This window comes from Schistocerca nitens, chromosome 9 (genome assembly GCF_023898315.1).
Source record: "Schistocerca nitens isolate TAMUIC-IGC-003100 chromosome 9, iqSchNite1.1, whole genome shotgun sequence".
NCBI classification, from domain to species: domain Eukaryota; kingdom Metazoa; phylum Arthropoda; class Insecta; order Orthoptera; family Acrididae; genus Schistocerca; species Schistocerca nitens.
In genome coordinates, this window is record NC_064622.1 from 382,436,030 (window position 1) to 382,451,713 (window position 15,684).

Genomic DNA, 15,684 nt, shown 5'->3' on the forward strand with positions numbered 1-15,684 from the left:
TTTTGCTTATGTTTCCACCCGAAGACGTTTTTTACGTTTATACCAGCCTATGTTTCACTTGTTCTTTGATCCAGTTATCTTCGAAAATGTTCTTCCTACATCACAAAAAAGTATTAAGGAGTCACTTCTTTGAAACTTATCAATTTCCCCCATAGCGAGACAGAAGTGTTAAACTTGGCTCAAGGCTCCCGAAAACATTTTTTTCTGAATCATTCTTTCCAACTAGAATTTCTGTTTAGCTGTTAATTTCGTCTACTGATCAAAAATTCTGTCTCTGTTTCTCCTCACCAAAATTTCTTGCTAATAAGGGCGTCATTTATACCGAACAGTTGCTCACAGCCTTCAGCTGAAAGGTCATAGGACTTTACAACTCTTACCACTGTACTTTATTCGTGTTTGGAACTTTTATCTACTTTCTCTTCGACACACACACCAAGAAAAGATTATAATAAACTGCAATCCCAATATCTTCCTCATTAAATGTATACACCTTTTTTGAATGTAGATAGTACTTCTGTTTATAGTAGAGACATGTCTTTCTATTTCGATAGAAATTTCATTAGCCCAAGAAAATTCTTGTACTTCAACACAGAGCAGCATTTTTATAAAAATCAGGAAAATGGCAGTAAAATAATTTCTAAATCACAATTTTTTTGTATACGTAATGGATATTTAATTTCTCTCACTTTATGTGCAGAAACTAGGAGTACAAGACGGATTTTCACAAGTGAAAAAGCACTTCACCCCAACATTAAACAAAGGAGTTTTCAGTGGTGTAAAATTTGACAACAAAAACAATCATCACAAAATCGAAAGAAGTATCATATTCCGTACTACAGCTAAACATATCCAGGATGAGTCACCTAAAACTTGCGTGGCAAATATTGCGGAAATGGAAAGCGCTATTGTTGCGCGGTTTTCACAGAATGGAGTGGTATTCAGGGGCACGTATTGTTAGCCAATCAACAGATTTTAATAATACTTAGAAAGTGAATTTGTTGTGCAAATATACACGTCTTTAAATGGAATAATGCCCATTGACATTAGTAAATTAAAAATATGGTAAATTATAATGTCATCTCCCTCCATCAAGAGCTCCGTGGAAACGATTATGATATTTGTGTCAACTGCTGTACATGGGCATTAAGACAGGATAATCCAGATGTACGTGGATCTCGTTTCGTGATGAAACCACTTTTACTAATCATGGCCAGCAAACCACTGAAACATGCACTATTGGTCTGTTGACTATCGCCGGCCGCGGTGGTCTAGCGGTTCTGGCGCTGCAGTCCGGAACCGCGGGACTGCTACGGTCGCAGGTTCGAATCCTGCCTCGGGCATGGTTGTGTGTGATGTCCTTAGGTTAGTTAGGTTTAAGTAGTTCTAAGTTCTAGGGGACTTATGACCTAAGATGCTGAGTCCCATAGTGCTCAGAGCCATTTGAACCATTTTTTTGTTGACTATCCCTGTCGGTTTCGTCAGATGGAACGTGTGGTGTTGGATAGTGAGCCATGAGCTCATAGGCGCACAAGTATCTCAGCCTCCTAACAGACCACCTTCCACGGATGCTAGAAGACGTACTTCTGCAGAGTAGAAGGAACCTGTGGTACCAACATGATGGCTGTTCAGCCCGTAGTGCTGCCGGCTCGGAAATGCTAGCACGTGTGCAGCAGTCGTTCCATACCAAACTAAACGTGTGTTGCAGCTGCCGGTGATCATTTTGAACACAATTTGTGATGGTCATTTGTCTCGCTACTGGTCAGAATTCGCATAATTAGTGTATGCACTTGTTCTGTTCTTAAGTGTGTGCTGTAACAAATATTGTAAAAGTGTCGGTGTGGGAACTGTGCTGTGTGCTCCTGCGATTTGATTGTTCCGGTGTAGTGTGTTCGATCTCTTTCGATTCGCTTTGCGGTGCGCGGGTTGGTGCGCCCTCTGGGATTCCATGCGGGAAGCCGAAAGGGAGTCTCGGGCGGAGAGAGAGACGAGCGGGCCTGGGCGGAGCGATGCCGGAATATCGCGGAAGTCGCGTCGGCAGGTGGTGTGGGTGTGGCAGTTGCATTGGGACCGGCCGAGCAGCGGAACTGGAGGTGCTGCAGTGACTCGCTGTCGTTCGTTCTGTTTACCAGTTCAACCTTCCTCACGCTGCGGCTACGGGCTGGTGTTATTCTGGCCATTACCTTATTAGCGGCATTTGGATTGATATTGTTAAAGGTGAGCTGTTAGTTTGGTGCATCTTCATCTGGTGGACGGCCGGGTGGCCGAGCGGTTCAAGGCGCTTCAGTCTGGAACTACGCGACCGCTACGGTCGCAAGTTCGAATCCTTCCCCGGGCATGGATGTGTGTGATGTCCTTGGGTTAGTTCTCAGTTCTAGGGGACTGATGACCTCAGAAGTTAAGTCCCATAGTGCTCAGAGCCATTTGAGCCATCTGGTGGAGTTACAGCGAGAGTTCTTTCTGTCGTATTCTGGCTTGCGCTGCTGAGCAGTGAGTGTTCCCACGTCGCGTGTCGAAATACTGACTTGTGCCCTGGTTAATTTACGTATAAACTGGAGTGCCTATGTGGGCGTGTTTGCTTAAATTGTTCATGTAGTGTTTCACAATACCCTTACTTGAGTGTCTTTAAATTGCATTTCACTTTGTTACTGAACTTACGTCGGTTAAGAGACACCCAAATTGTCACGCTAGTCAAGTAAAGTTGAAGTCTACTGTGACACCACTGTTTACCTGTTGGATTAAAGTTAATTCAATCTTAACCACAGCTAGGAATAATTCGAGGCCAATTGTAAGTGCCGTGTGTGTTTGTTTTTTGTCCTTTTCTCTTACTCACTACTGTTAAGTGTTAAACTGTTTTGAAAACCCCTATGACGTCATTTCACGGTGTGGTTTTAGAAAGAGTTCTGTGGGTACTGCTGTTAACGGCTCCTGTTGCAACGGGGTTTCTGGCCCACACATCTATCGCATGCCAGGGGTTTAGTGCCAACAGCCAACAGTGCGGCAACTCGTTATCAATCCTTTTCGAATCACCGTCTGGCCTACGACTATTGATGGATTTCTGTGGTAAAATCAGATGGAGCCACTGTCTTGTTAACTTGTCTGAACTGAATGTGCTTGCCTTATAAAACAGTTCATTACTGATTCTGAGTAGTTTAATCAGTGGTAGGGCATTCGTTATTCTGAACCAGACTGTCCTTGGCATTAATTGCATTGTCTTGGTAAAACAGTGCTACGTAAGATTATAACGCAAGCGCCATTGTGGGTAATATTTACCAATTAACTATATAAGTGGTTCTGTCAATCATTGTGGCACACAAGGTCACATATGACAGTGCTCTAATGGGCAGATATTGCTATACGTCTGTGATATTATTTCCTGTAAGACGTTGTGCCCATTAGGTTATGTAACGCTTAAATACAGTGACCAGTTTGGTAATTTTCTGTGTTTCGTAATAACATTTTACAAGCATTAAAATTTTGGGAAAGGTTTAAATCTCGTATTTGCAGATTGTTTGATGTTAGATAACTTGTTGATGATTCATGTTAAATCAGCTGATGTACATTTAAATTGAACAAGTTATATTGCAATGTGTTGTTACCAGTACCTTGCACGAATTTTCTTGCATAATAAATTAAATTTTATATTCTATCCTCAATTTGTTGCTCAACCTTCCACTCCAGCAGTCCCTGTATCCTGCTCCCAACCATATCAGGAACTTTTCAAAATACGATATCTCGTAATCAACTGACAACAGAATCCTACAACAAACACCATTGATATTCTATTGTACTGTGCTTTTAGTTTGTTAATGTCAATAGAGATTCTTCCGTTTTAGAAAAGTGTATGTTTGCACAAGTAGTACACTTTCTGAGTATTATTACATCTGTTGGTCGGCTAACAAAAGGAGCCCCTGAATTCCAATCCATTCTGTGAAACCGGCACATTAATAGCACTTTCATGTTCGCAATATTTGTGGAATAGTTAAAGCAGGTGTTCTTGGCCTAGGTTGACAACACTTGGTGTTGTCCTTAAAAATAAAGTAGTGCTATTGCGATAAATCTCGATAAGATTATGTCTGTCAGCTTGCTCGTAGTATTAAACCAAATGCGGAACTTACCTTTAGATAGCGAGGGTAATGCCCCCTGCAATGCATTTTTCAAGCAGTCGTTGTATTGAGGGTCTGTCTGTTTGCATGTCTTCAGTTCAGGGGCTGAAACAAATGGATGAGAGAAGTTGATTAGCCACTTGGTTACAACACTAGCTAAACCTAGAAGACAAACGTAAAGAGACAACAAAATGATGTGAACAATAAGGGGGTTTTACCAGGCAAGGCGAAGTGGTAATGCGGCCGTAGCGGCAACTAAATTAGTCACGTGACTAGGTACAGCCAAACTCGTATTAAAGCAGTGCGCCTTTCTACGTCGCAGTGCAAGCATGGAACGTCAGGGTATAAAATGCCTTCGTGGGCAGACGCGACGGCTTGCGGTTATCGTGGTTAAATTTGCCACCAAAATGCTAAACTTTAACATGGTTTGGAGATTACGGAAGAAGGGGCGAGAAGCCAAAAAAAAGTGGAATTCGGATTTCTACACCAAAGGAGGAGAAACGACGTGCTCACAATAAGTATCTGATTGGCTATATGAACAAATGTATTATCGCGCAGCAATTTCTACCTATTGCGAACAATATGAATAAATATCAGCTTTGCGAAAACTGCATAGGTTTTGTCCCAAAGAACTCTGCTTCAAGGCTAGAGGGAGACCATTAGAAAAATAGCGAATATGTTGACGTGCCAAAATTTTTGGGAAAGTTTTTTGAAATTCGTGAGGAAGATAGAAAGAGGCAACTGGCATACCACTTTTCAGTCAGAGCCTTCTAAATAAACAGGAACATATACGCATTTTTCGCATTTCTTGTTCTCCGCTAGGAGCATTTTTCCGCTGGTTTCCTTCTTTTCAGTGTTGCAGCAGGGCATGTAACTGATACGAAAAGAAATGGTGAGTAAAAATGAGGTATCCAGAATGAGATTTTCACTCTGCAGCGGATTGTGTGGTGATATGAAATTTCCTGGCAGATTAAAACTGTGTGCCGGACCGAGACTCGAACTCGGGACCTTTGCCTTTCGCGGGCAAGTACTCTACCAAACTGAGGTACCCAAGCACGACTCACGCCCCGTCCTCAGAGCATTACTTCTGCCAGTACCTCGTCTCCTACCTTCCATACTTCACAGAAGCTCTTCTGCGAACCTTGCAGAATTAGCACTCCTGGAAGAAAGGGTATTGCGGAGACATGGCTTAGCCACAGCTTGGGGGATGTTTACGGAATGAGACTTTCACTCCGCAGCAGAGTGTGTGCTCATATGAAACTTCCTGGCAGATTAAAACTGTGTGCCGAACCGAGACTCGGGACCTTTGCCTTCCGCTGGGAAGTGCTCTACCAACTGGATTTCCTGCACTTCCCAAAGCACAAGGAAGCGTGTAATATTCATGCTTTGACCCTGTAGTGTAGCATAGTGGCACTAAGACAATCTTTATGTTGGATATACAAGTGGTCCCTAGTCCAAGGGCTATACAAAACATTTAACCCTACTTTTTGTATCACCAACAGGACCCAAGGAATGATCATCGGAAAATCTCGTTTTTACGCTCGGCGTTTTTGAGCATATTAAGTAAGCATACTGTCGCATGCCACCTAAGCAGCAAAATAGCCCATAACGGACGCAGATTACCACCAGCAAAAATGGCATTACTCTCGGATTCTACTGGTGTAAAACATAGATCTTACTTTGAGGAAGAAATTTCTGAGAATGTACGTTTGGAAAATTGCATTGTATAACATGAGAGATGGACTGTGGGAAAACCAGAACGGAGGAGGATAGAAGCGTTTGAGATGTGGTGCTACAGAAGAACGTTGAAAATTAGGTGAAGGCGAGGAATGAGGGCGTTCTCCGCAGAGTGGCGAGGAAAGGAAAACATCGAAAGAGGAAGGGACAACAGGATGGTAGGTAATTTGTTATGACATCACGGAATAACATCCATGGGAGCTACAGAGGGTAAAAATTGGAGAGAAAAACAGAGATTGTAATACATTCAGCAAATAAATGAGGATGTAGGTTGAAGGTGGTACCCTGAGATGAAAAGGTTGGCACAGAAGTGGAACTCGTGGCGGGCCGCTTCAACCCATCCAGAAAAATGATGACTCAAGAAAAAAAATCTTCCTTTGAATGCCTAAGAGGAATGCAATGAGCCACTCAAGTAAAAGATGGACAGTAAAATGAGTAAATAAATATGTTGATTCTGGTGACTCGTTGACATTTTCCACTGTTCAGTTATCTTCACGAGCGTAAACTGTCATATGGCTTGCAGTTGAAATCTGTTTTGATGCTCGAGGGAGGTGCCCATAGAAATGTTCTTTTGGAAACGGAAATCTTTTCTCTTTTACGAAAAATAAAGAGCCAGGAGCTTCTGCGCATCAAAATTATTCCATGTAATTCAAGGCGCTAAATCTCACGGTTCAGTAAATACTATATTATATTAGTTTATAATACTTTTTGTGATAAACTTGGGCGCAATGTACAGCAACGTACAGATGCTCCGTCCGTCGCGAAGAAGACGACGAAGTAAGGCTAGAAAGTAGTTGTCCGTCTGCCACAAGGTTTTCAGGAACAAAGTACAAATTGAAATAGGCGAGTGTGGGAAAAGAAATCGACCTTTCTCTCTCCAAAGGAAACATTTAAATATTCGTCGTATTCGACTTGAGACAGCACAGGTAAGTTAAATCTAGCTTGACAGTCCTCCGGAACGCAAGCCTAGTGGCTTAATCACTGCGCCTCCTCGATCGGTTGGGACCGGAGTCATAAATATGCTGCACTCGTATTATGGAGGGCCTGACTCGAGAACTTAGTGGGCAAGTGTCAAACGACAAATTCATAGATCTGTGAATCAATGCCCAGTTGGTACTAATATATCTTCTGCGATATCCCGCTTCTTTCATCTCTGGCAAATACCGGGTGCTCAAAAAGTCAGTATAAATTTGAAAACTGAATAAATCACGGAATAATGTAGATAGAGAGGTACAAATTGACACACATGCTTGGAACGACATGGGGTTTTATTAGGACCAAAATAATACAAAAGTTCAAAAGATGTTCGACAGATGGCGCTTCATCTGATCAGAATAGCAATAATTAGCATAACAAAGTAAGACAAAGCAAAGATGATGTTCTTTACAGGAAATGCTCAATATGTCCACCATCATTCCTCAACAATAGCTGTAGTCGAGGAATAATTTTGTAAACACCACTGTAAAGCATGTCCGGAGTTATGGTGAGGCATTGGCGTCGGATGTTGTCTTTCAGCATCCCTAGAGATGTCTGTCGATCACGATACACTTGCGACTTCAGGTAACCCCAAAGCCAATAATCGCACGGACTGAGGTCTGCGGACCTGGGAAGCCAAGCATGACGAAAGTGGCGGCTGAGCACACGATCATCACCACACGACGCGCGCAAGAGATCTTCCACGTACGTTCCAGCAGGTGTTTATCAGCCAGGCTGGGGATGATGCGATTCTGTAACATATCGGCGTACCTCTCACCCGTCACGGTAGCAGTATAAAACCAGAATCACGCATTTCCTCGAAGAAAAAAGGCGCGATAACGGTACATGTCGTAAATCCAACCCATACCGTGACTTTCTCGTCGTGCAATGGAGTTTCCACGACAGTTCTTGGAATTTCGGTAGCCCAAATTCTGCAGTTGTGGGTGTTGACGGACCCTCGGAGCGTGAAATGAGCTTCGTCGCTCCACTACCCGTTACTCAACCAATCGTCATCTTCCGCCATCTTTTGAAACGCCCACACTGCAAATGCCCTCCGCTTCACTAAATCGCCAGGTAACAGATTCTGATGTCGATGGATTTTGTACGGATAGCATCGGAGGGTACGCCTAAGTGCCAACCAAGCAGTAGTGTATGGAATGCCGGTGTGACGTGCGACTGCACGAGCGCTGACTTCCCCGTGCATAGACGAACCCGCTACAGTCTCCGTTTCTTCCTGAACTGTCTCAGCAGCATTACGCCTTGTGCTCGGTCGGCCACTATGGGGTCTATCGTCTAAACAACCCGTGGCTTCGAACTTCGAAATCATTCTCGCCACAGCTGTATTTGTCAACGGACCTTTACCCGTTCGAATCCCCTTCCTATGGGGATAGGATCGTGACGCTGAACTAGCACATTCCCCATTCTGATAATACAGCTTCACTAAAAGATCCTTTTCAGGTAACGTCAACATGCTGCGACTGCTGGCGCATCTGATTCTCTCTCTCATTACAGCTCCTTTTATACACGATTATCATGCGCAGTCACTGACGTTTTGCTGGCCAGCGCCATCTGTCGGACATTTTGTGAACTTTGTTTTTTTTGTTTTGTATAATAAAACCCCATTTTCCAAGCATGTGTGTCAATTTTTACCTCTCTATATACATTATTCCGTGGTTTATTCAGTTTTCAAACGTATACTGACTTTTTGATCAGCCGGTACATTGGCGGTTAAAGAAGTTGCATCACCAAGAAGGAATTGTGCGACATAAACGAAAGTTGAAAGTCGGGTTCCTACAAGTGAAAGTCGATGCCTTTCAAATTTCAAGACAGTCTCATACGCGTGTCGCTAGTAACACCACTGTGAGGATTCAAATCAAGTTTGTTTTAAAAACACGCTGTAACGGTGGTGAGCATTAGTTACCTTTGAGATTTGACGTGGTGAGTTGATGTTAGTCAAGACTGCCTTTAAGACGACGAAGACGCCATATTCAACAACTCACAGGCTTTGAACGAGGTCATTAAGATGGTTGTTCCATCTGCGATATTGCAGAAAGACTTGCCAGGAATGTAGCCATTGTACATGATTGCTGGGAGCGGTGGTCACGAGGATATGCGGTCGGAAGAAGACAGGCACAGGACGGCCATGGCTCTGGTGCTTCGTACTACATCTGCAGCAGCAATATGAGCAGCAGTTGGCACCACCGTGAAACAACGAACTGTTACAAACCAATTACTTCAAGGACAAACGCCCTTTATTATGCATTCCACTGACCGCAAACCACCGCCGTTTGCGACTTCAGTGGTGTCAAGGGAGAGTGAATCACTGCCTGGCTTTGGCTTTTTATACCATTTGTTTCATACTGTCATTCCACTTTACGTCTGTCTCGATGGTTACTCGTAGTTATTCTACGGTAGCCACTGCTTCCAGTGGGTTTGTTTTCTTTTCTTTTTTTTACCACTAGTCTAACCGAACAATAGTAGACTTCTTCGCTTATTTATCCGTAATACGTTACAAAACTCTACCATCTGGTGAGCAAGATGTATGAGACAGGCGAAATACCCTCAGACATCAAGAAGAATATAATAATTCCAATCCCAAAGCCGCTGTTGACAGATGTGAAAATTACCGAACTATAAGTTTAATAAGTCACGGCTGCAAAATATTAATGCGAATTCTTTACAGACGAATGGAGAAACTAGTATAAGCCGACCTCGGAGAAGATCAGTTTGGATTCCGTAGAAATATCGGAACACGTGAGGCAATACTGACCCTAGGACTTACCTTAGAAGCCAGATTAAGGAAAGGCAAACCTACGTTTCGAGCAGTTGTAGAATTAGAGAAAGCTTTTGACAATTTTGACTGGAATACTCTCTTTCAAATTCTGAAGGTGGCAGGGGTAAAATACAGAGAGCGAAAGGCTATCTACAAAAGCAAAACGCGGATAATGGAATGTAGTCGAGTTAAGTCGGATGATGCTGAGGGAATTAGACTGGGAAATGAGACACTTAAAGTAGTAAAGAAGTTTTGCTATTTGGGGAGCAAAATAACTGACGATGGTCGAAGTAGACAGGATATAAAATGTAGACTAGCACTGGCAAGGAAAGCGTTTCTGAAGAAGAGAAATTTGTTAACATCGAGTATAGATTTAAGTGTCAGGAAGTCGTTTCTGAAAGTATTTGTATGGAGTATAGCCACGTATGGAAGTGAAACATGGACGATAAATAGTTTGGACAAGAAGAGAATAGAAGCTTTCGAAATGTGGTGCTACAGAAGAATGCTGAAGATTAGATGGGTAGATCACATAACTAGTGAGGAGGTATTGAATAGGATTGGGGAGAAGAAGAGTTTGTGGCACAACTTGACTAGAAGAAGGGATCGGTTGGTAGGACATGTTCAAAAATGGTTCAAATGGCTCTGAGCACTATGGGACTTAACATCTATGGTCATCAGTCCCCTAGAACTTAGAACTACTTAAACCTAACTAACCTAAGGACATCACACACAACACCCAGCCATCACGAGGCAGAGAAAATCCTTGACCCCGCCGGGAATCGAACCCGGGAACCCGGGCGTGGGAAGCGAGAACGCTACCGCACGACCACGAGATGCGGGCGTAGGACATGTTCAGAGGCATCAAGGGATGACAAATTTAGCATTGGAGGGCAGCGTGGAGGGTAAAAATCGTAGAGGGAGACCAAGAGATGAATACACTAAGCAGATTCAGAAGGATGTAAGTTGCAGTAGGTACTGGGAGATGAAGAAGCCTGCACAGGATAGAGTAGCATGGAGAGCTGCATCAAACCAGTCTCAGAACTGAAGACCACAACAACAACAACGTTACATTTATGTACATTCAGGTTCAGCTACCAGTACGTGCATCGAATGTCGATTTCGTTACTGTCTTTAGGTTTAACAATCTTACATTCTCATCACTTGCTTCTCTAACTAAACTGGTGCTTCGTTTATAATAAGCCCGATGCTCGATGCTGACGGTTCGTCTAAACCATCCAATTTGTACCTTAATTCGTTCACAAACAAAACTGCCCTTTCACCATGCAACGTTCATATTTACTATGCCACAGGCGTTTCGTCATTTGCATGACAGGGGCCGTCTCTGCGTTTTCAGAAATAGTGTATAGGTTTGATTTTACACACTTTAATTATGGGTTTGAAACTATACCCCGAATTTTAAGTAAATGTAATGGTATTTACCTGAACAGTTATTTTTTTCATTTTTTGACGATTTTAGTACTTTCACCTCATTTGATCACGTCTAGATAAATCACACTTCACTTTCATATCATTAATACTTGTAGAAATTTTGCGAGTGAATTCAATTCTTCTCTGCCAACAAGCGTAAAAAGACCATGTTAACATACGCTACGTCCGAAAATCCTATGGTTATGAGTCGTTGAAGTTCTCAGTGCAGTAGCTCACAAAAAATATTCAATATAGCCTCCACCTCCTTCCAAGTACGGATGCCCTCTCACAAAATTATGATACGATAAAAATCTTGGTGCTACAATTCATACAAGACATGAGTATCAGTTCGAGACTAATATATATTGGCTGGAATCCCAGGTGACTCTGGCGGAGCCATATGTTCTTCCAGCAAATATTAACACATGAAATGTGCAAGGAATTTATTTAGAAAGCTCTTTCAGATTTGCTAGCAAGAACGATAGTGGTGTATCACATTTCAGGTACAGTATTCGTTGTGCACACGCTGACACCCACCCCGACACTTTCAAAAATAGTATAGGACCATTTTCATGTTCTACACGTTCTTCCAATCCTTTGGATTACTGCCTATTTCCCCTCTCTGCTGTGATTCTAATTGCACAAACGCTACATCAGTGTGCCACGAATGCCTGCGAAACCGTTTGACAACGTTGGGTGGTCTTTAAAAGACAATGATCCGACGAATTCATTCGTGTCTATAAAAAATGTGTTGACTATTTGATCTTTTGTTATGAGTTTCTGAATTGTAAAATTACATTACTCATCCAGTAACGAAGGAATTTAGGACGTTATTATATAAAATTCTGTTTTTATTTTGACGTAAACTATGATTCTAGAAAGCTATCAACGGTATTTCTGATGAACTCTATAGGTTTAGTCTGCAGTCTCACTCTCTCAAAGTAATTGTGTGTGATCAGCAGCACAGCTAGTTAAGTGACAAAATGACAGTTTGCTTCTGTCTCATGTTCTTCGGACGACGTTTGTTTGACGATTTCTCTGTCGTTTCGCCAGCACGGGTGGCTAGCATTATCAAAGCTTCGCCCTCCATTGCAGGTGGCGCCTGCAGCCTAGCTCGCGGAAGCAGCTTACACAGGACGATTCGGCTGACCCTGTCGCTGTGGTATTATGCAACACACAGTGCTACAGCTGGCCTTCATAAGCCACGTGCGAGATTTTCATATCCCCTCGCTCGCTGCGCGCAAACTATGAATCCTACAGAAAAAATCAGCGGAGTCTTTTTGTAATAAATTTAATGTAGTTAAATTTCGTACTGGTATACATTTTCGCTGGAGGCCGTGGTTTTCGTTGTATTTAAAAATGAACGTACAAATGTGACCATAAAACGCACCCCCACTCCCACACTCAGCCCTCACCAGTCAGGATTTCTAATCTGCAGTTCATGGAACTCCGTCCTACCACTGTACAAATATTTATGATTGCACAAATTGTTTCCTACGTTCGATCTGTTTTGGCCTTCACTAACCTCCGTTATTATGCCACCGGCTTAGCCGAACACTTACAAAATGTGAAACTGACGTTCAGTAAATTTTACCTAACAGTTTTATGAATTTTCACAGCGCAAAATAATCAATTAATTCGTTTTATTCGTCAGGCGTTCTGACTACGAAACCTTTGTTCTGTAACGGATAAGTTTGGATCGAACTGTCACCATAAGTAGTTTTAGCGTAACGTTTACAAAAGTCGGTTTTCGTTCATTACCCTGACAGGCACGTTTAAATTAAGAATGTTTATGAAGTAACTGACTGCTGGTGTCGCAACAGCCCAATCAAAAGAGACAAAGAAGATCGAATATAAGAAATAGTTCGTGTAGTCAGAAATTTTTTAACAGTGGCAGAAGGGAATGCCGTGAGCAGCATCTTAGAAATCCTTGTTGGTGAGGGATGAGCGGAACGTGGAGGTGCGTTTAAAGGTCACCTTGATGCGTTTTTCTTGAGTAACTTGAAAACTGTGGCCCCCAGCAAATTTAACTACATTAAATTCCTTACAAAAAAAAGTCCTGCTGTTGGTTTTCCCATAGGACTAATAGGTCGGGCGTAGCGAGCAAGAGAATATGAAAATGTGTCGCATGTTTATGAAGGCCACTTATAACAATGCGGGTTGCATAAAACGACAGCGGTAGGGGCAGCTGAATCACTATGTACCTGGTGCCCCAAAGTCCGAGGGCTTTTCCCTAGCCATTACCACTCTCGTTCTCTCCTTGCTGTCTGCAATGATTGTTCATTGCCAGCACGGTAATCCAGCATCTGTTCACCTTGAGGCCTTCCTCTTTCTTGTTGAAGCTGTTGTCATTTTTTGTGGACATCTATGGCTTGCGTGAACAAGCGGGTATATCTCAGCACTTGTCCACAGCAAGAATTTCCGTGTCGGTGAGTTTTGGTGTCGGTCTCACACAGCGCATGCTTCGCCCGCTTGTGTTCGGAGATCCTGATGTTGATTGATCGTCCATTCATACCAATATGACTTCTCCAAGTGTACGAGGTGTGTTGTATATCTCCTACACCGCGATGAGTGCCTTTGGTCCTTTGACGATCTAAGACAGTCTTTGATCTACTCTGTGGTTTATAAATAGTCTCTAAGCCGTCACCCTTGGAATATGTAGCAGAAAGTCCGTACCGTCATTTCTTCTTCCGATGAGTCACTTCGCCGAATGACACATCGTATGTAACAGGTGGTAGCCATTCCTCCTCAGAACGCGTTTGTCGTGCTGCAGCTCACGTATTCGTCTTGAGTGCATTACGAGCGTACTAATCACCCCTATTTTCTAGCTCGGGTGGTGATTTTACAGTTTGTGCAGATATCGGTCCATGTGTGTCTATTTACATACACTTTGTGTCCCAGGTTCAAAGCAGCCATCGTAACCAGCATATGCAGATAGGGTAGCTGTTGGTTCTTTTCAATCTCCATAGTGAATTTTACTGGGACTGTTCAGACGTCCAAGGAAGCCACCGATCTGCACCTCATCACGGCGCCACAGGACAAAGTTGTCGTCAATGTACCCATACCACATATTAGGCTAACATTGTGCGAACTCCAACCCGCCAAGGTAACCGAGCGCACTAACGGGCTGCTTCCTGGACCCGGGTAGGCGCGCCGGCCCCGAATCGAATCTGCCCGGCGGTTTAACGACGAGGGCCGGTGTGCCGGCCAGCCTGGACGTTGTTTTCAGGCGGTTTTCCACATCCCGCTAGGTGAATACCGGGCTGGTCTCCACGTTCCACCTCAGTTCCACGCGTCTCAGACATTTGAAACACGTCCACACTATTTCACGATCTAAACTAGATGCAGACAGTTGGGATACTCTGATTACGTCCCGGGTGGTACAGAATGGCGGCAGGATGGGCATCCAGCCATCCCTAAAACTAACACTGCCAAATCCGTTGTAACCACGCCGACCCTGCGATCGCTACGGGACTATGGCATAAGCGAAACAAGAAGAAGAAGAAGAAGAATTGTGAGAACTCCAGCGCCTCTATTTCTAAATGTTCCATGAAGAGGTTGGCCATCGCTGGATTAAGTGAACTCCCAATGGCAAAGCTTTTCAGCTGCTCGTAGAAGTTGTCATGCCACTAATTAACTGAGTCCGTCTCTATCTATCTCTGTCTTGGTCGTAAATATCACAGCTTCGTTCTTCGGGAAAGTCCATAATTGACCTTTCTGTGTATTTCTGTGACAGGTTAATAAAAAGAAGAAAGCGTGGGAGGGGAATATTGGAGCAGGTAGAATGGCATCCTACACGAAATTCCCAAACGTGAAGCAGGATTTCACGTACACATAGCACAATCTCGATTCCTCACAAATCTCTTCAATCTGATTCTAATCGTTAGAGCACGTAACATCTCGTGGACAGTACCTTCGTTTTGCATTTCTTATTATTATTTATTAATTCTCAAAATTATAATCTGATTGCTTACGCCGGCCGAGGTGGCCGAGCAGTTCTAGGCGCTACAGTCTGGAACCGCGTGACCGCTACGATCGCAGGTTCGAATCCTGCCTCGGTCATGGATGTGTGTGATGTCCTTAGGTTAGTTAGATTTAAGTAGGTCTACGTTCTAGGGGACTGATGACCGCAGAAGTTAAGTCCCATAGTGCTCAGAGCCATTTGAACCATTGATTGCTTACATGGTCGGTCTTTGGTACCAAAACGGTGTAGAAAGATTTTCGACAGGGGAAAATTTTTCGTTTATTCCCGCATCGAATGAATAATATAGTAATTACTCGAGTTATTTGAAATTCATTTATGCAACTAGCAAATTGTTTTTTTTTTTCCATACGTTTTTCATTTTATTGGTAGCATACTTCGCTAGTCAGCGCATGCCCATTTGTTTCCTGCTTAAATTCGTGTGATCTCCATGACCATTTATCAAAAAATGGTTCAAATGGCTCTGAGCACTATGGGACTCAACTGCTGAGGTCATAAGTCCCCTAGAACTTAGAACTACTTAAACCTAACTAACCTAAGGACAACACACACATCCATGCCCGTGGCAGGATTCGAACCTGCGAGCGTAGCGGTCGCGCGGTTCCAGACTGTAGCGCCAGAACCGCTCGGCCACCAGGGGCCGGCACCATTTATCAGACATTCCAGACCTTTCCATTGTGTTTTGT

The 15,684-nt window shown here is 43.3% G+C and overlaps 1 protein-coding gene across 1 annotated transcript in view; it reads right to left on the reverse strand.

Annotated features, from left to right (window-relative positions):
* Positions 1 to 15,684, reverse strand: part of LOC126204434 (protein takeout-like) — a 58,723-nt gene that overhangs the window by 25,622 nt on the left and 17,417 nt on the right. Inside the window, exon 2 of the mRNA XM_049938823.1 lies at positions 4,116 to 4,208. Within this exon, the coding sequence (XP_049794780.1) occupies positions 4,116 to 4,208 (93 nt within the window). The remainder of the gene's footprint in view (positions 1 to 4,115; positions 4,209 to 15,684) is intronic.